This window comes from Oryx dammah, unplaced genomic scaffold, assembly GCF_014754425.2.
Source record: "Oryx dammah isolate SB20612 unplaced genomic scaffold, SCBI_Odam_1.1 HiC_scaffold_28, whole genome shotgun sequence".
Lineage (NCBI taxonomy): Eukaryota > Metazoa > Chordata > Mammalia > Artiodactyla > Bovidae > Oryx > Oryx dammah.
In genome coordinates, this window is record NW_024070212.1 from 15,384,247 (window position 1) to 15,410,284 (window position 26,038).

At 46.2% G+C, this 26,038-nt stretch overlaps 1 protein-coding gene and 1 long non-coding RNA gene across 10 annotated transcripts in view; one reads left to right on the top strand and one right to left on the bottom strand.

Annotated features, from left to right (window-relative positions):
* The window catches only part of ADAR (adenosine deaminase RNA specific), a 50,259-nt gene that overhangs the window by 14,115 nt on the left and 10,106 nt on the right, over window positions 1–26,038 (top strand). For 3 of the 9 annotated variants that reach the window (XM_040230430.1, XM_040230429.1, XM_040230428.1), the window contains exons 2-6: window positions 14,161–15,593; window positions 17,464–17,647; window positions 18,142–18,290; window positions 18,869–19,013; window positions 19,140–19,330. In XM_040230430.1, coding sequence (XP_040086364.1) covers window positions 14,875–15,593; window positions 17,464–17,647; window positions 18,142–18,290; window positions 18,869–19,013; window positions 19,140–19,330 — 1,388 coding nt within the window. In that variant the 5' untranslated portion in view covers window positions 14,161–14,874. Of the gene's footprint in view, window positions 1–8,887; window positions 9,175–14,160; window positions 15,594–17,463; window positions 17,648–18,141; window positions 18,291–18,868; window positions 19,014–19,139; window positions 19,331–26,038 lie in introns of those variants that run through there. The other 6 variants (XM_040230423.1, XM_040230425.1, XM_040230424.1 and 3 more) reach the window with 4 other exon arrangements.
* Window positions 8,045–8,866, bottom strand: LOC120855762. Its single transcript, XR_005719303.1, has 2 exons — window positions 8,618–8,866; window positions 8,045–8,299 (listed from the first exon to the last, which is right to left on the bottom strand). It is a non-coding gene; the product is annotated as an uncharacterized LOC120855762 (long non-coding RNA).

Genomic DNA, 26,038 nt, shown 5'->3' on the forward strand with positions numbered 1-26,038 from the left:
TGACCAGGAAATGAAGCCACATCCCCTGCATTGCAGGGTGCATTCTTAACCACTGGACCACAAGGGAAGTCTCTGTTTACCTTTTTAAAAATGTTTTATTTGCTGTTAAGAATATAGTGCTTTTCATGTAAGGAAGTGTTGTGTTTTGTATATTTCTCTTACATCCAGCCATATTCCTTAACTGATGGTGATCCAAAGAGTTTCAATCTTGTATCAACTAGGATTATGATATTATCACCTGAAAATGTTTTTCTTTCTTTTTTTGTTAATTTATCTCTTCTGTTTTGTGTTATAGAATATGCTAGGATTTTCAGAATAATGTTAAATACGATATTTCTTTGATTTTAAGATCCCTGAGCATAAGAACATGTTATCTATCAATTTAATAATAGTTTTAGGGACTACTAGTTGAAATATCCCAACATATAATATCCATGCATATAATTCATGGGCTTCCCAGGTGGCTCAGTGGTAAAGAATCTACCTGGCAATGCAGGAGGCATGGGTTTGGTCCCTCAGTCGGGCAGATCCCCTGGAGAAGGAAAAGGCAACCCACTCCAGAATTCTTGCCTGGGAAGTCTCATGGATAGAGGAGACTGGCAGGCTACAGTCCATGGGGTCACAAAAGAATCGGACATGACTTAGCAACTAAACAACAACAATATGTAATTCACATCCCAATATCAGAAATGTTTGGAGTACATCTCAGAATGGAGGAAGTAAGATTATGGTGGTAACGGTGGCCCTCTTTATTTTTTGTTTTAGTGGGAATTCCTAATTATTCCATTTTAGATATGATATTGGCTGTTGGTTTATGATCAGTAGTCTTTGTTATATTATAGAAATAACTTTTCCTTAAATGTAATTGTGCTGGACGGAAATGAGAAGGCTGTACTGTTTAACTAAAAAGTGGAAATCGTGACTGTGCATGTGTTGTCTATGCCAGCTGGTCTCTTTCCACCTTTTCCTTGGTAGCCCCCAAAGTGCAGAAATCTTGGCTGCACAGCAAGGTCTGTGCTAGTCCTTCACCCAGAGCGCCCTGATTTGCACAACCTATAGAGGATGATGTCTTTGTTTCCTGCAGCTATGGTGACAAATGACCACAGATTTGGGGGCTTACAGCCATAGACATCTATTCTTTAGCAGTTCTGGAGGCTAGAGATCTGAAGTCAGTAGTGTTACTGGCTTGAAATGGAAGTGTTAAAGGGCAGTGCTCTCTCTAGACGCTCTCGGGGGGGAATCAGTCCTTGCTTCTTCCAGCTTCTGGTGGCTGGCTGCATTGCTTGGCTTGTGGCCACATCACTCCCATCTTCAAGGCCTGCATCTTCAAATCTCTCTCTGCCATGTCTTCACACACCTTCTCCACTGTGTGCATAGATGGAATTTTTTTTTTTCTGAACTTGTCATTGCTGAAGAAAATGCTTTTAAAGACACATGTTAGGAATTTTTGTTGTTCTCTCACTAAGTTGTGTCCTCTTTGCAACCTCAGGGACTTCAGCACGCCAGGCTTCCCTGTCCTTCACTGTCTCACTGAGTTTGCTCAACTCATGTCCATTGAGTTAGTGATGTCATCCAACCATTCCATCCTCTGTCACTCCCTTCTTCTCTTGCCCTCAATCTAGCAAAGCCTTATTTATTCCATTTGGGAAGAAAATTGTGGTCACCTGGAAATGGCTCTAGGTCAATTTCCAGAAAGTCAATCCACTGAATTCAGTTCCACAAAAGCCCCTCAACCTTGCCTCCTCCTACTGACCCCCAGTCTCCTCCTCCGTCTCAGCTCTTCATCTACAGGGAGTGGGCAAGCTACATTTCCTCTAATACTGTTGTGAAGGCCGGATAAAAACTGGTCAATTAAGGCTAGATGCTTTAAGAAAAAAGTAAAGCAAAGGCTTTCTGCCCACTTCCCCAGGAAACACTGCAGAATTCAGGGAGCAAGGGGACAGGGGCTGCCCTCAGGCCTGCCTCAAACAGTATTGCACTTGGCCCCTCTGCTTCCTACAAGCCATGGAGATGAGGACATTGCCCTTGCGGGAAGCTGGGACTAGGCGCAGCCACTCATAGGCTAGGTCCTAGGGGAGAGAATGGAGAGAAGGCAAGAGTGAGAGGGAAGGTCCCCTCTTTGGACTTTGACTCAGTTCAGTTCAGTTGCTCAGTTATGTCCAACTCTTTGAGACCCCATGGACTGCATGGACCCCATGCTTCCCTGCCCATCACCAACTCCCAGAGCTTGCTCAAACTCATGTCCATCAAGTCAGTGATGCCATCCAACCATCTCATCCTCTGTCATCCCCTTCTCCCACCTTCAATCTTTCCCAGCATCAGGGTCTTTTCATAAGAGTCAGTTCTTCTCATCAGGGAACCAGAGGATTGGAGTTTCAGCTTCAGCATCAGTCCTTCCAATGAATATTCAGGACTGATTTCCTTTAGCATAGACTGGTTGGATCTCCTCACAGTCCAAGAGACTCTCAAGAGTCTTCTCCAACCCCACAGTTCAAAAGCATCAATTCTTCAGCACTCAGCTTTCTTTATGGTCCAGCTCTCACATCCATACATGACAGCTGGAAAAACCATAGTCTTGACTAGAGTGACCTTTGTTGGCAAAGTAATGTCTATGCTTTTTAATAAGCTGTCTAGGTTGGACATAGCTTTTCTTCCAAGGATCAAGTGTCTTTTAATTTCATGGCCGCAGTCACCATCTGCAGTGATTTAGGAGCCCCCCAAAATAAAGTCTGTCACTGTTTCCATTGTTTCCCCATCTGGATGCCATGATCTTGGTTTTCTGAATGTTGAGTTTTAAGCCAACTTTTTCACTCTTTTCTTTAACTTTCATCAAGAGGTTCAGTTCTTTGCTTTCTGCCATAAGGGTGGTGTCATCTGCATATCTGAGGTTATTGATATTTCTCCTGGCAGTCTTGATTCCAGCTGGTGCTTCATCCAGCCCAAGGTTTCTCATGATGTACTCTGCATGTAAGTTAAATAAGCAGGGTAACAATGTATAGCCTTGACGTACTCCTTTCCCGATTTGGAACCAGTCTGCTGTTCCGTGTCCAATTCTAACTAGACTAACAGTCTAACTTTGGCTCATTGGAACCCAGATGTGGACCAGTAGCTGAGCCTCTCTGGCTAGAGCCATCTAGCCAGTCAGAGTTCTCACCAGACCAACTTAGCACAGAAGACATGGTTTCAGGGTGTCAGGGCTTAGTGCATGAAACCACAAGCCGTGTAGTCATCTTGTGCGTGTGCAGTGTGTATGAGACCAAACGTACATTCCCACTTTAAACTTGCATGTAAAATACTCAGCGCAGGCAGGTAAGCCGTTACTATTCATGTTATTTTGGCATTATTACTAGTATATCTTTAAAATATAATACTTAGCACAGTGCCTATAGATAGTTGATAAATACTATTTTTCTTCCTTCATTTACTGGGTAACTTTGAGCAGGTAGAGACCACTTCTGGAGACCTGTGTTTTTTCCAGAGGTACCTGAGGCATCTCTTGCTTTCTTGTAACTTCAAAAGCTAGTCTAGTCAGTACCCTTAATAGAATATACATCAGCGTATAGACAGCTGGGGAGCACTGTTCAACCAGGTGGGCGGCTTCACTGTTCTGCCCACAGGAAGCCTTATAGGTTATCGAAGCAAGTCAGGTTATTATAGGAAGACCCTGGGAATTGTGAAAATTACGTTGATGTGGCAGTAGCTGTCTAGTAGAATAAAAAACCCAGTGATTAAACATTGAAACAACAAAAAAAGAAGGCAATAAATGTATGCCTAGCAACTCTATGAATTGCTTGTTACGTATTTCCTAGGAGTTAAGATAAGAGCATGAGTTTATTTAGGTGCAGATCCTCTTCTAAAATAGTGTGCTAGTATTTAAAATAACTCAGTAGTTCATTACTTTTTTGATAATGTGCTGCAAGTTCAGTTGCGCACATTCACAGGCAGTCCATTTTTGTTGCAGTATCTGCTGTATGAGCAAATATTGAAGGAGTTTGCAGACGTCTGCTTTACAGTAGGGAGATAGATGATCCAACTGGGTATAGCCCATATGTGCAGAAAAGTCTGGTTATGGGAAATTACAGACTAGAAACACAATTGTTGTAACTATGCATCCCTGCACGCAGTAAGGGGCTTCCCAGGTGGTGCTAGTGGTAAAGAACCCACCTGCTAAGGCAGGAGATGCAAAAGACACAGGTTTGATCTCTGAGTCCGTAATATCCCCTGGAGGAGGGCATGGTAACCCACTCCAGTGTTCTTGCCTGAAGAATCCCATGGACAGAGGAGCCTGACGGGCTGTGGTCCATAGGGTTGCCAAGAGTCAGATACTACTGAAGCGTGCATACAGGCAGGTAAGTCAGGTTAAACAGAAAATCCACAACAAGCCAAATTAATCATTACAAAGTGAGATTAACAGTTATATATATAGTTCAAAAACAAGAGTAGCAGGGTCTGGAAACAAAAACCATCCCAGTAGTCCAGATGATAACACGTCCTTCCCCATAGTTGGGCAAGGCCAGGCCCCCAAAGGCGCACATGGAGCCAGAGCTTGTCAGTGTTATGTGGAAGCCAGATTTCTGAGGACACTGAATGGGGGGCTTTTGGAGTAATACCCAATTCTAGACAGTAACTCTTATCACTTAGGCAGTTGTTAGCAAGTAACCTTAGGTAGTCTGTTCACAGGAGGTCCTGCATTTGGGGCTACTGCCAGGCAGCAGGTAGTCACAAGCTCCTGGGGAGGTAAGCACCTGTGTCAGGAGAGCTGCATATGCGTGTCCATGGAGGCTGGGTACACAGGGGAAACAGCAAGGGTGAGCAGTGGTGAATTAACAGTGCAGATTTAGGGGTAGCTTTGACCACGTGTGGGCTTCACCAGTGGCTCAGATGGTAAAGAATCTGCCTACAATGAAGGAGAGCTGGATTTGATCCCTGGGTCAGGAAGATCCCCTGGAGAAGGGAATGCCAGCCCACTCTAGCCTTGCCTGGAGAATTCCATGGACAGGAGCCTGGCGGGCTATAGTCCATGGGGTCGCAAAGAGTCAGACACGACTGAGCGATTAATACTTTCACACTTGACCATGTTTGCTCATCTCTAATTGTCTTGCAATCAACAAGAAAATTAACTGCAGTTAAAGTGTTATTAATTAATACGTTAGGTTACTTTTAAAAAGAACTTCATCCAACTCGCCAGGCCCCTACAGTAGAACAGCACAAAGATTGATGTCACCACCTCACGACCCTCTGGGAGCTGAAACAATCACTGAGGGCAAGGAGATGAAACATTTATGAACAAGACTGTTTGCAGTTACTTGAGCTGCTGAGATTAAGTGACAAGAGCAGTTGTTCTTTCAAGGCATACACTGACTCTGTTTAGGGAACAAATTTCGCCTTCCTGCTTCCCCCGTGCATCCTGGGTTCAATTCAAAGCCATGGAGGCAACGGTGATGCAGCTTCCCTGCACAGTAGCTGTGATGAGTGCTTTTCTGGATCATTCTTGTGGAAGGGTGAGAGGCCTTGGGATTGTTTAGCTTGAAGGCAAGAAAGCAGAGGTGAGACATAACTCATTTTACTTAAATGAAAAAGAGAAGACACTGGAATTGCTACAGGAAGAGTTTGCTGTTGTTTTTAACCTTTTAAACTTGTGAAGTACAGCACATACCTACAGAAAGGTGCATAAAGCATCAGTGTATGCCTTAATGAATTATTGGAAAGCCATGTATGTAGCCACCACCCACGTTAAGAACCAGAATATCAGCGGCACCCAGAACATTCCTTTCCAGTCAAAACCTCCCCTTCCTACCCTAGAGATAACCACCATGCTGTCTTTGATGCAGAGTATACTGTAGTTGTTTGCCTCGCTTGGGACTTATAAGTGGAACCCTGTCATATGCATATGGCTTCTTTCACTAATTATCATGTTTAGATGATTAACCGCCTTGTTGCATGTGGTTATAGTTCTTTCATTTTTGTTGCTGTATGATATTCTCTCATAGGCAGATGTCACCATTTATCCATTTTCCTTTTGAAGAGCATTTGGGTGGTTTTAGGTTGGGAGCTACTATGAATAATGCAACTACCAGCTTGTTGTATGTGTGTCCTGGTCTAGAAGTGAAATTGCTGAATTGTGGGGTATGGAGATTCACACCTTTCCCAGGTTTCCGGTCATAACTAGGAGCTGTTCTGCACCCTTGCTCTCACGCGCTGTCATCAGCTGCTAAAGTGCTTATTTGATAATGGACGGTAACTCACTGAGGCTTTGCTTTGCATTTCCTTAATGTGATGAGATAGAGCACTGTCTCTTGTGTGTACTGATATTTTTAATTTCCTCTTGTGACATTTGTGTGCTGCTGTTTTGCCCGTTGTTTTTGCTACAGAGCAGTCTGTTATTCAGTCAACTAACCAGCCCCCTGAAGGCCACTATCAGGGGATGTGGGGAGTTCCCTGCCCCAGGAGAAGACTTTACAGCTCTAAAGGCAGATAGATAAACAAGTAGTTCATAACATTGTGATGATCGTGTGAAACGTCAGTCTCCCCCACCAGGCTGACTGTTAGCTGAAGGGGCAGGACTCTGTCTCATGTCCTCAGTGCTTAACACAGTGTGTGGCATGTGTTGGGTGTTTAGTGAAGTCTCTGTTAAATGAATGAAGAAGAGGCATTTTCAGAGGATGGTGAAAGTGATCTAGTAGGGGTAAGAGTTGAGTAAGAGAGAAGCACAAAATAAGGAACCACGAATTGCACCCCCTCCCCCACCGAAAGTGGGGCAAAGCTTCCCTTGGAGATAATGTTTGAAGCAGATCTTGAAAGACTTTCACCAGAAGCTGTGGAGGAAGTATATTGAAGGCTAGACTAGAATGCACAAAGGCACCGGCAGAGAAGGAGCAGAGCGCTACACCAGAAAGTTGCCGCGCGGGTTGGGGGTGGGGGCGGGGGCGGTTGCCTCGCACCAACTGGGGGATTGGAGTGAGAGGATGGCGAGAAAGGGCGTCAGCTGGAGACTGTGCTGTGAAGGGACTGCCTTGTAAATCTCGTAAGCAGTGTCCACTGAAAAATATGCACAAGCTAAAAGTTGAGAGTTGTGTTTTATTCAGCGGACAAAACTGAGGACTTAAGCCCGGGACACGGCCTCTCAGATAACTCTGAGAGACTGCTCCAGAGATAAGGGAGGTGCCAGGATATATATGAGTTATTTTAACAAAGACCAGGTAGTCAGAACATCAAGGAATTATTGTCAATTAATAGCCTGTGTTTTCTCATCCTGAGTTCCCTCCAGGGGCACCGTGACATGGAGGAGAGGGCTGCAGAGTTGGATGATTGGATGGTGGGCATTGTTTTTAGCCTGGGTTCCCTCAGGGCTCACTATTGGGACAGCTGAATGTGATGGCTTGATAGCTGCAACATCCTTTGCTTAACTGATACCGCAGGCAAATTTTTCCCTCACACAGTGGGGATAAAATTGAAATGAGATACAGGAAAAGAAAATTCTCACAGGTGAGCGGGGAAGAGAGCTGTTGAGCATTAGAACTGATCTTTTCCTAGACATCTTGGACAAAATAGAGCAGGTATATAAGCCTGATCATGAAATCAATTGACAACAACAGTTATCTTTTTGAAAGCCATCATGTAACATGATGGAGTCTAGAGTGGTAATGAAGAGTGACTTTCTGCAGTCAGACCTGGCTTTAGCAGCAGCATGGCCCTGGTGGAGCCTCCATTTCCACATCTGTAATTTGGGAATAATGCCCACCTTGCAGAGCTGTTGTGAAGATTAAGGAGATAAGGTGGGACTTCCCTAGCTGTCCAGTGGTTAAGACTCCCACTTCCACTGCAGGGGCTCACCAAAAAAAAAGGAGATGAGGCATGTAAAAGACTTCACCCTTGCCTGGATGGATGCTGAAAGGTGAGATGGTTTTGTGATGTAGATCCTTAAGTCAGTTGCTGATGTTATTATCTTGCTACTACATGCTGGCTGTTATGTGGTCATGTTGATGCAGCCAAGATCTTGGCTTTGTCTGCCCACTAAAGCCAAATAAAAAATACAGAGACAGAGTTTGGAGGAAATAGAAAGGTGGCTTTAATCCTCAGCCAGTGGAAGGGAGAGCAGAGTAGGCTTGTTCTTCAAGAACTGTGCTCCGCTTCTAGGAGGAATCTGGATTCCATGGATGAGATTCACAGTCAGGGGTCAGTGATGAAGAGCAAAGGTGTAAGGATCTTGTATTCTTCCTCTTGCACTGTCATTGGCTGCTGTCTGGTAGCCCAGTTGTTGGGTCCATAGTCTTTCTTGACTTGTACTGTGGCCTCCTTTCTGTAATGCAAAAAAAAAAAAAAAAAAGTGAAGAACTACAAGGAGTGGTCTGCAAAAAGTGCTAGAAAGGTGAGCACCAAATACAGAATGTGATTAGCATAGAGTTAAAAGATAACAGATGCAGAAGGTAGCTCCTGCAAGGTCTGAGGTACAGGATTTAATTTACAAATCAGGTTAGTCTTGGTTATTGACTACTGATCAGAAACAGTTAAAAACAGAACTCAGGGCAAGGGAAAAAAGACCTTTTCCGTTAACTGCAACAACATCAGTTAATATGCTCGAGTATGGGTAAATAGTTCAGTGAGGACAGTTAATCACTTGAAGAGCTTTGGGCCCCCCCTTCCACTTTAGAGACGCGGTCACCTTAGGGAGGATCTGGGAGTAAGAAAATAGTCCCAGACTCTTTTCTCCAGTGCTAGGTTTCGCAGGGGGGCTTTGTTCTCAGTTTGCTTTATCCCGTGTATTCCTGAGACAGCCATGAGGGATTTATGAGCTCAGTATTTTATAGCTGTTTTTCTAAAGAAAGCGTATCTTGCCCAGTTCTCATGCAAGGAAAGGATTAAACTTGTAATCGGAGCGAAACCAGACTTTCTCGGGCTCCTTTGCGCAAGCCCCGCCCCTCGGCCAAACTTTCCAAAGAGGGAGGTCCGTTTGAAGAAACGAAAGTGAAATTGAACCGGAGCCATTTCCCAGTCCTGCTCCCGGCTTGAAGCTCCCAGCTCCCTGCTCCCGGGGCTTGAGTCGACTCCAGAGGCGCCCCCTGCGTCTGGGAGGCCCACGGCCTGCCTTGGGAAAGGTCCAGCTGCGGAGGGTCGCGCTGCTGGCTGCGGGCGGGCACCGGAATATGCCTGGGGCGCGCCATGGACCCAAGACAGGTAAGCCCCTGGGGTCAGGGCCCAGAGCCGGCGCGCCCGCATCCTGCTGGCCTGGGCTCATCTTATCCTCCACCCCGCCCCCACCTCCCGCCCCCACGTCCCTGTTTTCCTGCTTGACATATGCTTATTGTGTGAGAGCGTGTGTTTTCTTGCCAAGCAAAATTGCTATTCTAGGAATTCAGAAATTTGTGTCATGCTTATTAACTCTGTTGAGTAAGATGTGGAAGAGGATTTGTGAGGGAAATGCACCTCCTCTCCCAGAGGACCAAGGCCTGAGCCCAGGTCAAGGCAGCCCCCCTCTGCTTTTCTGCTAGGACCCCATGGCGGCTCAGTCCAGCCTTTAGCCACCTCCCCCCGCGCCCCCACCTGCTTGACTTTGAGCGTCTCCTCCTTAACCTGTAGGAGAAAGTTTATAATGGCTTGACTCATTATGTCCAAAACCTGGAAAACCCTAGTGTCCTTCAACGGGTGATTAAACAAACTGAGATACATCCATATAGTGGAAAACTGCTCAGCCACAAAGGCAGGAAATACTGCTGTATGCAACAACATGGACAAATCTCAGATTCATGATGCTGAGCAAAAGAAGCTGGATTAAAACACTGCATATGAGTTCATTTAGATGACATTCTGGAGAAAAACCTGCAGGGACAGCAGACAGACCAGTTGCTGACAGGAGCTGTGTGTGGAGAAAGAAGCTATGTACTAAGTGCCTAAAAAACGTTTTGGGGAAGGGAAATGTTCTGTATCTTGATCTCAGTGGTAGGTAGAGGGCTGTGTGTGCCTTGACTCTGTATGGTCAAAACTCAGAGTGCTAAGTCACTTCAGTCGTGTCCGACTCTGCGACCCCATAGACGGCAGCCCACCAGGCTCCCCCGTCCCTGGGATTCTCCAGCCAAGAACATTGGAGTGGGTTGCCATTTCCTTCCCTGATGCATGAAAGTGAAAAGTGAAAGTGAGGTCGCTCAGTCGTGTCCAACTCTTAGCGACCCCATGGACTAAAGCCCACCAGCCTCCTCCGTCCATGGGATTCTCCAGGCAAGAGTACTGGAGTGGGGTGCCATTGCCTTCTCCATTTACTGTATATAAATATACCTTAATTTTAAATACATGCAAAGTATATGTACATGCATGTATGTGTGTGTGTACGTATACATACATATATGTATACATGTATTTTTCCCTTCTTTAAAAGAATTAGGGACACTTGACTTGTGGGAAAAGCATTTTTTTATGCAAACCAATATATTACCCTATGGAGCCCATGTGGTAAAGGTGGGGGCTTCTCTCTTAATCTTAAATATGTGAGAATAGATTAAAGGGAGACTTTGCAGGGCATAAGTGACTTGTCACATAGTTTGTAGAGTACATAGGCATGAAGTTGGGTGAAGGGGGATGTTGAAGGATTTAAGAATGATCACCATGGGGGTTGGTTTGCTCCTTTCTTCTTGCTCTCAGTCCCGCTCAGTGACTCTCCACGGGGCTGTTGTCAAGTGGTTTGGCTTTTAGGAGATTTTAGGGGGTATAAAGGAAAAATTAATAATCTCCCTCTAATTTTTCTCTAAAATAACTGTTGTTAACAAATTTGTGTTTCCCTTGTCTCTTTTCTCTGTGTTCTTTCTATCATGCATACACATCCATGGGTTTTTTTTTTCCCTTTTGTTTATGAAAAAAGATTATAGCATACCTATTTGTCTGCAGCTTGCTTTCTTTGTTAATTTAACATTATATCATTCCTAAATAGTAACACATTTTTAAAAAACTGTGAGTATGGTTCCATAGCCTGAATGTGTCATGATTTGTTCTACTCTTCTTTAAATAGACATTCAAATATTTTACAAGTTTTGGCCAAGAAGCAGCAATTTAAATCTAGAAAGCATTGAGCTAGAAACTGACTTCAGCCACTTTGAAACAAAAGTTCTTTCACCAAGGTCACTCAAAGAGCTAATCAGAAATCCCCTGAAGTCCCCATAATTGAGTCCTGTGAACCGAGCATTCACTGTACTCACAAACACCTCAGCCCTGGAGAGGGAGAGGGGTTGTGTGCAGCAAGAGGAGCAAGAAAAGCAGTGATGAGGTGAAGAGGTTGCATAACTAGCGATGGCTTGTTCATGCAGTTGTTGGTTCAGGATCAGCTTTGTGCCAGGTGCTATAACTGAAGTGTAGTCCTTGTCCCCCAGAGGCTTACTCTCAAGTTGACTGCAGCCTCCCCCACGTACTACATGGAGACCATTGAGAGTAGAGACATTAGTATAATTTCTAGGGCACCCAATATTATTAATCACCTTTGAGATACACTGCAATCCGTATGTGACTGTATGTGCCATTAGGAAAATAATCAGTAGCAAAAAAGAAAAAATCAGTAGCTAAGATAAAAGGTAATGTACATGGTGTAAGAGGTGCAGGGTGGGAGGAGTTCAAGGAGAGGAAACACTCCCAGGCTGGGGTATGCAGGAGTCAGAAGTCTCCTAAAGAAGGTGGCATCTAGAGAGATGTGTAGGGAAAGGACCCAAGTTGTAACAGGTGGCAGGAGGGGGAGAAGCAGGGACGTTGCACTGGCATGTAGAGAGAGAGGAAAATGAGAGGCGCAGTGGCAGCCCATGTGAGAGATAATGAGGGGCTAGAACGGGGAAGAGACGCATAAGGGAAAAGATAGAGGTGGTAGACAAGATAGGACTTTGCAACTACCTGATGAGATGCAGGAGACAGGGACTAAGGTAGGCAGGCAGCAGGGGTGACTCAGGCTTCCAGCCTTCATAACTACGAGGAGAGTGCTGCCACTAACAGTAATAAGGAAGCAGGAGAAGGGGCTGAGAGAGGGAAAAGAATGTTTGGTTCAGAATGTATGTCTTTTGAGGTAGTGGTCAAGAATCTAAGTGAACAGATCGTCTAAGCATTTGAAAATTCAAGTCTTAAGCTTCAGCACAGGTGGTAGCTGGAGATAATAGATTTGAACACTGTTTCTTAAAAAGACTGGTTAAGGTTAGGGGAGTGGGTGAAATCAAGCTGGGGAAGGAAGAAGAGAGCCATAGACAAAACCTCGGGGACTGATTATATCTAAGGGATGAAAGAAAGGATAGGGACAGATAGACGGAAGAAGAAAGATAAGAGGTCTTTGGTGCAGTGTCACCAAGCTGTGGGAAGATTTTAAAATAAGAGAGCTCGATCTGCGTTGAGTGGGCATATGTTTGTTGTACTGAACTGACCACCAAACAGCCCTGGAAACAGAGATTCAAGAGGAGGAATTTAGGTGGTCTTATTAGCATGAGGCAGTATCCTCCTCCAGCACCATTTGGAAGTTTTGGAACAGAAAAAGGGGAGAACAGGCCTTGGGTGGAGAAGGGAACTGACCCTGAGATGCAGGCTGAATGAGGAGGTGTTTGGCTGACCCGCAGCCACGGGGGCAGGACTGGACGTCACATGAGCAGCAGGTCCCACAAGGGGAAGGAGTGGATGTTGTAGAAACACAGGGAAGTTGCCGTTGGAGAGCAGGAGTCAGCAAACTGCAACCCACAGGCAACTGCAGCCCGCCCCTGGTTTTGTAAAGGAAGTGCTACAGATGACCGTTCTACCGGCCCCTTACAGAAGAAGTTTGCTGACCCTAGAAAAGAGTTTCAGGATTGGAGGTTCAGTGGTCAAGTAACAGTGAGATTGAATTAGAAGCTGGACGAGCCGCTCGTGTGGCTGAAAGGCAGAGGTGGCAGCCGCTGGAGAGGCACTGAGGAACTGTGCAGCCCACGTATTGTGAGCACGACCAGTGAGAGCACTGAGCTCCCCTCACCGTGGCCGGGGGGCGGGGGTGGGGAACAGAAAGCTGAAGTTACTGAAGAAAGGGACGCAGCTGCCTGCGGGTCCCTGTGGCCTTCCGGAGGACCAGACAAGGAGGATGTGAGCATGAGGAAACAAAAGGTTTCCTAGATGTGCAACCCTGGGGGCAGGCAGCCAGGTGTTTACTGACACCCCAACCCTGGATCCCATAAGCCCCTCCAGTGAGTAGTCCTGCTCTGTGGGTAGCATCGCGGTGAGTAGCATCGCTGGTCTGTGGGTGCGGACAGAGTCGTCATGCTCGCTGTTCTGGTGAACGAGTGGCGTTCTGAGAGAAGATGGAGTAGCTGGTGGCCTACAGGACCGGCTTCTGAAGATGCGCCATGAAAGCACCTCTTGGGCAGTAGCTGAGGGGGTGTGGAATAGACACCAGCAGCTCCACACATCCAGGTGGGCCTAGAGGTTTGAGTAGGAGTGCCTGGTGTCCCTTCTGAGCCTGGGCACCGTACTGAAGGATGAGAACAATGTACCTGTTTTCTAAGAAAACTGTCCGGTTCCCCTAAAATCAAATTCTGGGTCTCCCAGGATGGCGGTGCAAGAAGACGATTCTGTGAGGTCCCGCCACCCTCCCCCAGGTGAGGGAACTCCCTCTGCTACAGCCTTGGAGGATGGGGCTCCAGTTCACCCAGGCCACTTGCTTGTTTCTTTATAGTCACCCAGATGATAGATTCCAGAGAAGGGGGCTGGGCGGTGGGCCATCTCATGGTCTCCTAACTCCCTTGGCACTTTTAGGTTATTCTGTGTGTGTGTGTTTTTAAAGTAAAACATTTATTTGTTTTCTTGATTGTAAAAGTTTTTTGGTTTTTTTTTTTTTGGATGAGTGGAAACATACGTTCTCAACTCCCTAAACTCTTGAAGGGAACACAATGTGCTAGGTTGCTGGAGAGGCTGTGCTGGAGTGTCAGCACCGCCACGTGCTCCCAGGAGCTCTGTGCGTCTCACTGTCTGCTCCTCCATCTATACCCTCTGTTGGGCCCACGGGTAGCACCTATGAGGTGTGCAGGCCGCCCTAGCTGGGTCACAAGCCCACGTCTCACTCAGCTTCTCAGCTTGTTAAGAATCAGATACAGCCCCCACCCCCACCCACCCCAAGAAGGCAGAAGGGACAGACTCCCTGCCGCAATCCTAATTCACTCTCTTCTCCATCTTCTTGTTCTGTAGGGGTATTCCCTCAACAGATACCAAGCCCGCCCAGCCCAAGGCTATGAGCACAGCAGGCACAGACACCAGCAGCCAGAGCGGGGACCTTATCGTGACAGTTTCCAGCTCCAGCAAATAGAGTTTCTCAAGGGGCAGCTCCCAGAAGTGCCCCTATTTGGAAAGCAGCCACCATCACTGCCACGGCTCCTCCCGGGACTCTGGCCAAGGTTTCCAGGACCACCTGCCAGAGGCGGGCCCCTCCAGATCCGAGGTGTCCCCAGGGGCGTGCCTCTCAGAAGTCAGGTAGTCCCAAGACGGTTCCAGCGTCCTTTCCCACGTGGCCATATTCGGCCATGGAGAGGTGTTGATAGGCTCTCCTCACATTTCCAGGGACTGACCATCAGCCAGGATCAGGAACAAAGGACCGTAAAGCTCTTGGATGAGCTTGGAGACGGGAAGGCCACCACAGCGCGTGATCTGGCCCGGAAGCTCCACGCCCCAAAGAAGGACATCAACCGAGTCCTGTACTCTCTGGCAGAGAAGGGTAAGCTGCACCAAGAGGCAGGATCTCCCCCTTTGTGGAGAGCCACAGTCCCGGTCCAGGCTCAGAACCAGCCTAGCCAAGTAACAAGGGCAGAGAGTCAGACCCCAGGAGCTCCAAGCCCAGACTCCAGTGTGGAAATAGAAGACAGAAGCACCCCGTGTGGCTTGGAAGAGCCCCCCGAGCCTCTCGACATGGCTGAGATCAAGGAGAAGATCTGTGACCACCTGTTCAATGTGTCCAGCTCCTCTGCCCTGAACTTGGCTAAAAACATTGGCTTCACCAAGGCCCGGGATGTGAACGCTGTGCTGATTGACTTGGAAAGGCAGGGAGATGTCTACAGGCAGGGCACCACCCCTCCCATATGGTATTTGACTGACAAGAAGCGAGAGAGGATACAGATCAAGAGAAACAAGGACAGTGTTCCCGAAACCACTCAAGCTGCTGCTATCCTGGAGGCCGGTAAAACCACAGAGGGCCCCACCTGCAACTCACCTGCATCAGACGCTTCCAACAGCACGGTCACCCCAGGAAAGGTGGAAAATGGGCAGGAACCCGTCATCAAGTTAAAACTCAAGCAAGAGGCCGCAGCAGAACCAGTAAAACTGAAACCACCTGTTCATGACAATGGCCCCTCCAAAACAGGGTATGTTGACTTTGAAAACGGCCAGTGGGCCACAGATGACATCCCCGATGACTTGAATAGCATCCACGCCGCACCAGGTGAGTTCCGTGCCATCATGGAGATGCCCTCCTTCTACAGTCATGGCTTGCCACGGTGTTCACCCTACAAGAAACTGACAGAGTGCCAGCTGAAGAACCCCATCAGCGGCCTGTTAGAGTATGCCCAGTTCGCTAGTCAGACCTGTGAGTTCAACATGATAGAGCAGAGCGGACCACCCCATGAACCTCGGTAAGAGACCACCCAGGAATTGTGCCTAAGGTTGGGGTCAGGCGCTCTTGCTCCTGACAGTCTCAGCCGACTCGTGAGCGGTGCCGGTTGATGGCCCCTGTCTTTTCCCTCCTCTTTCTACCTGTGGGCTGCGTCATCCTTGTCTGGCCCTTCCTCTACCTCTTGAGCAGGGAACATAGACCTCGGCCCAGCCAGAGTCTTGGCTGAGCAAGGGGGAAGTTGGCACTCTTGGCTAAAATGAAGCTTCTCTGGAGATGATTAGCTTCCATGCAGCAGTGTCATGCCTGCCTCCTAAGGCCAGAGGTAATGAAGGCTTGATGCCCCTCCCGCCCCCTTCTATGTGCCATCCTCCTCCACTCCCACCCCACCTCCCACCAGCTGAGCTCCCCACGGGATGCACGAACAGCTGGCTGCACACCGGAGTAAGGGTGGGTTGTGCTGCTAAGTAGCAATGAGTTCAAACCACCCCACCCCTCCTGCCTCCCGCTCAGCTCCCGTAGGGAAGGGAGGCACGTGTAGGGTGTGCGCGGCTGCCTGCCTCTTGAAGGTGGTGGTTCTAATTTTACAAGCTGCCTCCACACAGATGGGTGGGCTAGCACTTGCTGCTGCTCCTAAGCTGTGAAGTCAGAAATTACCTCACTCAGACAGCTGGCCTGGCCCGGTAGCATAGGTGCTTCCAAGCCAGCAGACAGATAGAGGAAGACAGGTGGGCCCAGGAGGAGCCGCTGCAGGGCCTAGCAGAGATCAAGGACCACTAAAGCCGAGTGGCCGCCCGCCGCAACTAGAGAGCATGCCAGCAGAGAGTCCCACTCACCTTTACATTAGCTCTAGGCCACTGTCTGATGAGGGTAACGACTCCCATTGGCGACCCTGCCTCCTTATCTGACCTTCTTAATGACACTGAGATGACATTGCAGGGGACTGTGAGGAAGAGAGGGTGCATCCAGAAGCTGGCAGGGTCAGGACGGGTGTGCTTCCGTCTGGGGTAGAGGTAGGATGGCCGTCCTTCCTTCTTCTCCCTTCGTCCCTCTCCCGAGTTGGGGCACAGCAGTGGGTTTTGTGGTTAACCTTTCTTTGGACTCCAGCTGTAACAAACATTGATGCCATGTTCAAATATTTCAGAAGACCCAGGAAATAAGAAATTTGACCTACTTTTCTAAATGAAATCCCAGATTGAGCAAAGAGCTGAACCAATTTGAAAGCTTGAACAAAAGTGGACTAAGCTAAGTCCAGGGGGCCTAGAACAAATGCTTTTTGGTTCTCTGCATAACAAGGAGATATGCCTTTCATCTCAGGCGGCAGACAAATAGAGCTGTAGGATGACTCAAAAGAGACCATGAGAGTGGTGTATCTCTGAGGGTAGGTTGGGGACAAAAACAGGCTCCCCAGAGTGGCAGACATCTGATCCCCGTAGGTATCTGGAGAGTGTGAGGCTGCTCTGTGAGAAGCCTTGGCTTTCTTTAGGAATACCCTTGAGGTGGCCGAGTTGGCCACCATTGCTTTAGGGTAAAGGCTCTTTGGTTGCTAACAAGACTCTAATGGTGATTTTAGCTCATCATTTTTTGTACAGATTTGATCTTAATTCATTGCTAAAGGATAGTGGGTTTCCCTTGAGCTAGTTTCTTATCACCTGTGGCTATGTTTGCTCTAATGAGCTTAGAGAGAGAGAGTCACTGGCTGCTTTGTTTCCAAAAAGTAGGAATAGGCTGTACCTGCAAAAGGACAGGAGTCCCTTGGTCTGCCCTCCATCTCCTTCACAAGTCAACAAACCCCTTAGCGTAGCAGGAAATTCCAGGGTGAAGATCTCTTTGGAGAGGGCAGAAGGGATGGCCTAGACTAGTGTTCACACATCTAATCACTTTCCATCAAGATTTAAATTCCAAGTTGTCATCAGTGGCCGAGAGTTTCCCCCAGCTGAAGCTGGCAGCAAGAAAGTGGCCAAGCAGGATGCAGCCACGAAAGCCATGACAATTCTGCTTGAGGAAGCCAGAGCCAGGGACAGTGGAAGACCAGAAGAGCCCTGCCACTATGCCTCAGAGAAAGAGTCAGAGAAGGTAGGTGTCCCGTCCTCCGGGAGGACATCCTCTCACCGTCCACATCCATGAAGTGCTAGACCGTCATCTGACCCTCTTGAAACAGTCTCGGCCTGGCCTGCCCAACCCGTTCTCTGTCTCAGAGTCAGCTTCCCTCTGTCCCCTCTCCCCCGCCTCACCAACCCACCTTTCCTCTTTTCATACCCAGCTCTCCTTCTCGTGCCCCCTCCCAACCTAACTGGAATTGCAGAATTTCAGAGTTGAAAGAGGCATTAAAATTTATTGAATCCAATCTCCTGTCTTGGCAGATACAAAATGAAACCAAGGACATTTAAGTAACTGATCTGCAAGGTCTAGAAAATACCCACAACCCTCTTCCTTTAGAAAGCCAGCCCCAAACATGCAATTGACCGAAAGAAGTTCTCCCATCCCCGTTCCCTCTGCTATGACAGAACAGCCAATATTTTCTCAGTCTGTTTTGTTCTTGTTTTGTTTTTGTCTCATTTTCTCCACAGACTGCAGAGTCCCAGACTACCACCCCTTCAGCAACATCCTTCCTTTCTGGGAAGAACCCCGTCACTACATTGCTTGAGTGTGTGCACAAGTTGGGGAGCTCCTGTGAATTCCGTCTCCTATCCAGAGAAGGCCCTGCCCATGACCCCAAGTACATCTCTTGTATCATGTATCTCTGCTGAGGTTTTCTCAAAAAAGAGAGAGATACATTTTCTTCCTTGCCTCCTCGAGATGGCAGATTATTTCACTGAGCAGTCACTCCTGTTTTCAGTATGGAGAATGCGGGGCCTTGAGAGCATGGTTGCTGCTTGTGGAGCAGAGAATCTGGGGTTAGGAGCTCACAGGGCAAATCAGGGACCGAGCAGGAGGGAGACACATGGCTTGAAGGTTACTGGTGGTGGGACTAAGAGGTGCAAGACCTAGGTCTACCTGAGAAGCTCTCTGCTCTGAGGCTCTGCAGACTTACATGTTCGAGAGAAGGGTTCCTGGAGGAGATGAAATTAGGTTGATGCTTAAAAATGTTGAATAGGGGTCAGTTGGGCTGCAAGAGACTGGGGGCAGTAGGAGGGTGAAAGGCACCGGCTCTTCAAGGCAGAAGTGACTGCGTGAGCCAAGGCACAGAGGCGATGTGTGCAAGGAAATTACAGGTCGTAAAGGATGACATCCTGACAAAGGCTAGGTAAAGCTCTTCTATCAAAACCAGTTTAATCCTCTTTCATCTCCTGTCAGGTTCCAGTACTGTGTTGCAATGGGAACCCATACTTTCCCCACTGCCAGCGCCCCAAGCAAGAAGGCAGCAAAGCAGATGGCTGCGGAGGAAGCCATGAAGGCCCTGCAAGGGGAGGCGACCAGCTCGACGTCTTCTGATGACCAGGTGCGGCCATCTTCTACTCACAAGATACAGGCCGTTTTTAGCAACTGAGTGGCGTAGGATGGCCCATAAGCCCCTCAGAGTTCCCATTAAGAGTTCACGGTTCCTCTTTGGCTGATTCTCCTTCAGCCCGGAAGTACGAACACGGAAGCATTCGATAACTTGGAATCAGTGATGCCCAACAAGGTCAGGAGGATCAGTGAGCTCGTCAGATACCTGAACACCAACCCAGTGGGCGGCCTGTTGGAGTACGCCCGCTCCCACGGCTTTGCTGCTGAGTTCAAGTTGGTTGACCAGTCCGGACCTCCTCACGAGCCCAAGTGAGTGTTCCAGTCCTGGCTACAGCCTTGTGTCACAGGGTGGGACAGCCTATAACCCAGGAAAAGGAAGGATGTATATTAGCTGTGAATGACAGGCAGGGCATGTTGAGAGAGCCCTGTCCCCAGGGCCTCTGAGAAGACACTAGATCAGCCATCTTGAGAAGATACCCACTCTTCCAGTGAGTGTGAGCCTTAAAAAATTTTTTAAACAAGTTTTAATTTTTAAAGGGATATATGTACCCATAGAAAATCATTCAAGCTGATTGAAAAGATGTGCAATGAAAAGGTCTCACTTCTAGTTTAGACTTCGTTTCCTTCCCCAGACTCATATACTATTACCAGTTTCTTGATTCCATGCACTTATGAGCCTGTTTTCCTTTCTCTTGTTTTTTAAAATAAGTATATATCATCTTCTGTTCTACTTAACCGTGTGCCTCAGAGGTCATTACAAATAAGTGTGTATAGACCTACCACATAAATGCTCCATTGAATAGATATTTACAGGTTTTAAATTGCTTTGCTGAACAAGAGATACGAAAGTCCCTCTTAAAACAGACACTCAACTACCTACCTGGTAGTTTAAGAAGGAGAACTTTATTACTGTTTGAAGTCCCACCTTGCATAGTTTGTCTGACCGACTTCCAGGGACATCCAGGCTGGTTCTGGTCTTACTCTAAAAGCACTCTTGCAGTGCACAGCCTGCTCTGCCTGTCTTTGTCTACATGTACAAACCTGTCTCTGGTATAAATGTTCAGGAGCAGAAGTTCTGGGCAATCAGTCTCATACACTGTTTAAGTTTTTAAAATAGGTAATAGATTATGCAAAATTAAAAAATCATTCAAAAATAAAAATATAAAAAATTTCTCACTTTTTCTTCTCACTTTCACCCAGTTCTTACCTATACATACACACACACACATACCCCAACATGTAATAACTTTGCACTATTATATATCCTTCCAGAGTGTCCATATAAATATAAGCAGCTATATTCCCCTTCATTACACAGAAATACATATATGCATTAATTTCTAGCTTGCTTTTTACATACAAAATTATTATCTGAGAAAATTTTTCATATCACTTTGTGTTCTTTGTGTATATAGCTGCAAATTATAGTGTTTCAGTGTACGGATTTATCATGATTTACTTAACCAGCCTCAGTTAATGAATACTTGGATTGTTTCCAAACTTGGTATTATAACAAGGCTACAATGAATAACATATGTGCATTTAAAGTTTTGGTAAATTTTGCCAAATTTTCCTCCAGTGAAATTATACTGGTCTGTGCTTCCGCCAACGGTATATAAAGACTGTCTCTTCCTCTACCTCATTAGCATTCTAAAAGGCGAAAAATGGTATCTCCATACAGTGTAAAGCCTAGTCCTCACCAGGATATTTATTATTACTATTTACCACATCAATAGGTCAAAGGAGAAACACCACACGGTCATCTCCTGAGGTTCCGAAGAGACATACAGTAAAATTTAGCTTCCGTTCAGATTAAGAAAGCAAGTTGTTAAGAAAGCAGAAATTACTGAATACATCCTTTGCATGGTAAAGAACATGTCTGAAGTCAAAAGCCAGCAGCTTATGTTAAACCCAGAACTGTTCCCATTCAAGTCAGGGAGGTGTGGCTGCCAGCGTCATCACTATTTAATATCATTCTGGAATTCCTAGCTAATGCAAGCATTTTAGAGAAAGAAGCAAGTGTAAAGAGAGGGAAGGGGAGGTAAAGTTACCACTGTTTGTAGATAATTTGATAGTATTCCTGGAATATTCGTGAGAAAACTGAAGAAATACAGAGACGAAGCAGAATTTAGGAGAGCAGGGGACTACAAAATGGTGTGTAAGCGTCAAGAACTTTTCTTGTATATAGTAATAAGCAGTTAGAAAACGTGTAGAAAATATCCTATTTGCAACTTGAGCTAAAAAGATAAGTGACTCAGGCACATTCCTAATAGGGAATATGTGGGTTCCACGTTAGATAAAATGCCAAAAACCTGGGGACCACCTCCTCTATCCAATTCACCTCCTTCAGCCAAACTATCCTTGAAGAAAAGGAAAAAAGGAGGTGTTAGTTGCTCAGTTGTGTCCAACTCTTTGCAGCCATGGACTGTAGCCTGCCATGCTCCTCTGTACATAGAATTCTCCAGGCAAGAATACTGCAGTGGGTAGCCATTCCCTTCTCCGGGGGATTTTCCCAACCCAGTGATCGAACCCAGGTCTCCTACATTGCAAGCAAATCCTTCCATTTCTGAGCCACCAGGGAAGCTCTGTTCATTGTACCTACAATTTCTACCCCAAATCCCTTTCTCCTCTTTCTGCCTCCAGTGTCAACACTCTCTCAGCCAAGCCACTGTCTTCTCTCACCTAAAGCAGGAAATAGTCTCCTGGCCTCTCTACGTTTATTTATTCATTCATCAGATATCTATACAGGACATTGTATTTGGGACTAGAACAGGAGTCAGATATCAGTAATCATATAAAGAAATGTAAGATCTTGTATTTGATAGGTTATAAAGAACTCACATTGCATGATGTGATGAGAACCTACATGGCATGACTTGAGTCAGTACAGAGAGAGGAGAGGGCTTCCCTGAGAAGTGACGCGTAAGCTGAGACCTTAGTACCCCCAGGTCTGCAGAGCTGATAAAGGGCTGCCGGAAGGCCAATGTGGATGGAGCAGAGAGCACAGGGGCGGCCTGATGCCAGATGAGACTGAAGGAGACCTTGTGAACCATGTCATCCTGCTGCCTCACAAGCAGTAGAGAGCCGTTGAAGGGTTTTAAGTAAGGGAGATTCACTTGCTGCCCCCACCCCGACTTTTGCCCTCTCCGTGGCATTTTTCCTACTATATTTTTATGCTGCCTTTTCTTTCATACTCTAAGAAAACCATTTCAGACCTTTGTCTTCAAATTTCCAACAAAACCCCTTTCTCGCTATAAACTGATGACCTGACTTAATTGAGAAACTGTTGTTGTTGTTCAGTCATTCAGTCATGTCTGACTCTTTGTGACCCCGTGGACTGCAGCACACCAGGCTTCCCTGTCCTTGACCATCTCCCGGAGCTTGCTCAAGCTCATGTCCATTGAGTCAGTGATGACATTCAACCATCTCATCCTCTGTCGTCCCCTTCTCCTCCTCCTTTCAGTCTTTTTCAGCATCAGGGTCTTTTCCAGTGAGTCAGCTCTTCGCATCAGGTGGCCAAAGTATTTTAGCTTCGGCTTCAGCATCAGTCCTTCGAATGAATATTCAGGATTGATTTCCTTTAGGATTGACTGGTTTGATCTCCTTACAGTCCAAGGGACTCTCAAGAGTTTTCTCCAACACCATAGTTGGAAAGCATCAATTATTTGGCAGTCAACCTTGTTTATGGTCCAGCTGCCACATCCATATATGACTACTGAAAAAACCATAGCTTTGACTAGATGGACCTTTGTTGGCAAAGTAATGTCTCTGCTTTTTAATATGCTGTCTAGTTTGGACATAGCTTTTCTTCCAAGGAGCAAGTGTCTTTTAATTTCATGGCTGCAGTCATTGTCTGCAGTGATTTTAGAGCCCAAGGATATAAAGTCTGTCACTGTTTCCCATCTGTTTGCCATGAAGTGATGGGACTGGATGCCATGATCTCAGTTTTTTGAATGTTGAGTTTTAAGCCAGATTTTTCACTCTCCTCTTTCACCTTCATCAAGAAGTTCTTTAGTTCCTCTTCTCTTTCTGCCATAAGGATGCTGTAATCTGCATATCTCAGGTTGTTGATAATTCTCGCAGCAATCTTGATTCAAGCTTGTGTTTCATCCAGCCCGCAATCTTGCACGATATACTCTGCATATAAGTTAAAGCAGAGTGGCAATATACAGCCTTGACATACTACTATTACAGTTTTGAACCAGTCTGTTGTTCATGTCTGGGTCTAATTGTTATTTCTTGACTTGTAAAACCTGTATGCAGGTAGGTAAGCAAGGTGATCTAGTATTCCCATCTCTTTAAGAATTTTCCACAAATTGTTGTGATCCACACAGTCAAAGGCTTTAGCGTAGTTAGTGAAGCAGAAGTAGATGTTTTTCTGGAATTCTCTTGCTTTTTCTTTGATCCAGTGGATGTTGGCAATTTGATCTCTGGTTCTTCTGCCTTTTCTAAATCCAGCTTGAACATCTGCAGTTTTTCAGTTCACATACTGTCAAAGCCTAGCTTGGAGGATTTTGTGCATTACTTTGCCAGCATGTGAAATGAGTGCAATTGTGTGGTAGTTTGAACATTCTTTGGCATTGCCCTTCTTTGGGATTGGAATGAAAACTGACCTTTTCCAGTCCTGTGCCCACTGCTGAGTTTGCTGGCATATTGAGTGCAGCACTTTAACAGCATTGTCTTTTAGGATTTGAAATAGCTCAGCTGAAATTCCATCACCTCCACTAGCTTTGTTCATAGTGATGCTTCCTAAGGCCCACTTGACTTTGCACTCCAAGAATGGCTGACTGTAGGTGAGTGATCATACCATTGTGGTTATCTGTGTCATGAAGATCTTTTTTGTATAGTTCTTCTGTGTATTCTTGCCACCTCTTCTTAATATCTTCTGCTTCCGTTAGGTCCATACCATTTCTGTCTTTTATTGTGCCCATCTTTGCATGAAATGTTCCCTTGGTATCTCTAATTTTCTTGAAGAGATCTCTAGTCTTTCCCCTCTATTTCTTTGCATTGTTCACTTGGGAAGGCTTTCTTATCTCTGCTTGCTATTCTTTGGAACTCTGCATTCAAATGGGTATATCTTTCCTTTCCTCCTTTGCCTTTTGCTTCTCTTCTTTCTTCAGCTATTTGTAAGGCCTCCTCAGACAACCATTTTGCCTTTTTGCATTTCTTTTTACTTGGGGGTGGTTTTGATCACTGCCTCCTATACAGTGTTACAAAGCTCTATTCATAGTTCTTCAGGTACTCTATCAGATCTAATCCCTTGAATTTATTTGTCACTCCCATTGTATAAAAGTAATGGATTTGATTTAGGTCATACCTGAATGGCCTAGTGGTTTTCCCTACTTTTTTCAATTTAAGTCTGAATTTGGCAATACGGAGTTTGTGCTCTGAGCCACAGTCAGCTCCTAGTCTTGTTTTTGCTGACTATATAGAGCTTCTCCATCTTCAGCTGCAAAGAATATAAATAAGATGATTTCAGTATTAACCATCTGGTGATGTCCATGTGTAGAGTCGTCTCTTGTGTTGTTGGAAGAGGGCATTTGCTGTGACTGGTGCATTCTCTTGGCAAAACTCCGTTACCCTTTGCCCTGCTTCATTTTGTACTCCAAGGCAAAACTTGCCTATTACTCCAGGTATCTTTTGACTTCCTACTTATGCATTCCAGCCCCCTGTGATGAAAAGGACATCATTTTTTGGTGTTAGTTCTAGAAGATCTTGTAGGTCTCCAAAGAGCCATTCACCTTCAGCTTCTTTGGCATTAGTGTTGGGGCGTAGACTTGGATTACTGTGATATGGTTTGCCTTGGAAACAAACAGAAATCGTTCTGTCGTTTTTGAGATTGCACCCAAGTAGTGCATTTTGGACTCTTTTGTTGACTATGAGGGCTACTCCATTTCTTCTAAGGGATTCTTGCCCACAGTAGTAGATATTAGCAGTAACAGTCCTTACTTTCCCACCACTGAATCCACCTTCCTGCGTCGTCTGCACAGGACATCTGTACTGGTGTGCAGGAAGCATCCTCCTTGCGTCCCGTGCCCTGGGTCCCCTCCCCTCGGCCTGTCCTTCCATGCTCTCCCACTCTCATTATCAGTTGCTCCAGAGCTCTGTTGGGTCCTTCCCATCGGCCTGCACACATGCCTGTGCCCATCTGCTAAAACCCTTCCCTTGACCCCACATCTCCCTCCAAATACCACCCCATCTCTCTGCTCCCCTCACAGCCAGACCTCTCAATATAATTGTTTATACTCGATGTCTTCATTGGTTTCACTTCCTTGACTCATTCCAGTTAGGCTTTTGTCCCCAGCATTCCACTGAAAGGCTAACCACTAGCCACATGTGGTTGCTGAGCACTTGAAGTGTGGCTGTGTAACCGAGGAACTGAATTATCAGTTGTATTGAACTTTCATTAACGTTAGCAGCCTCATGTGGCCAGTGGCTCTCATATTGGACAGTGAAGCTCTAGTGGATCCTAACTGCACAACTAAGAAACTTTGTTCTGTATATTGTTGTTGTTCAGTCACTAAGTTGTGTCCGACTCTGCAACCCCACGGACTGCAACATGCCAGGCTTCTCTGTCCTCCACTGTCTTCCGGAGTTTGCTCACTTTCATGTCCGTCTCATCTTCTGCCGCCCCCTTCTCCTTTTGCCTTCAGTCTTGTTTTTATGTGTACATATATAGGTATGTGTATATATATGTATGTGTATCTTTGTGCCTAAGAGTATATATTCTTTTCAAACACACAGAACACTTATGAAATTCTCCTGGATCCCTCAGGTCAAGATTCTACACAGTTTGGCCCCATCCCCTCTCTTCAACATCTCTTCATGCCTCTGTGCTTTTCCTTCATAAGCTTTAGCCCACTGGCTTGCACAAACCAGTTGGCATCATCAAAGACAGGAGCAAAGGCATTCAGATGCTTATGACAAGCAAGAAACAGTGAGAAGCTCAGTGTGGTTGACCAGAAAGATGGATTCCTTTCACTGCCTTGAGCTGATTGATAAATCTTGGTACTGAAA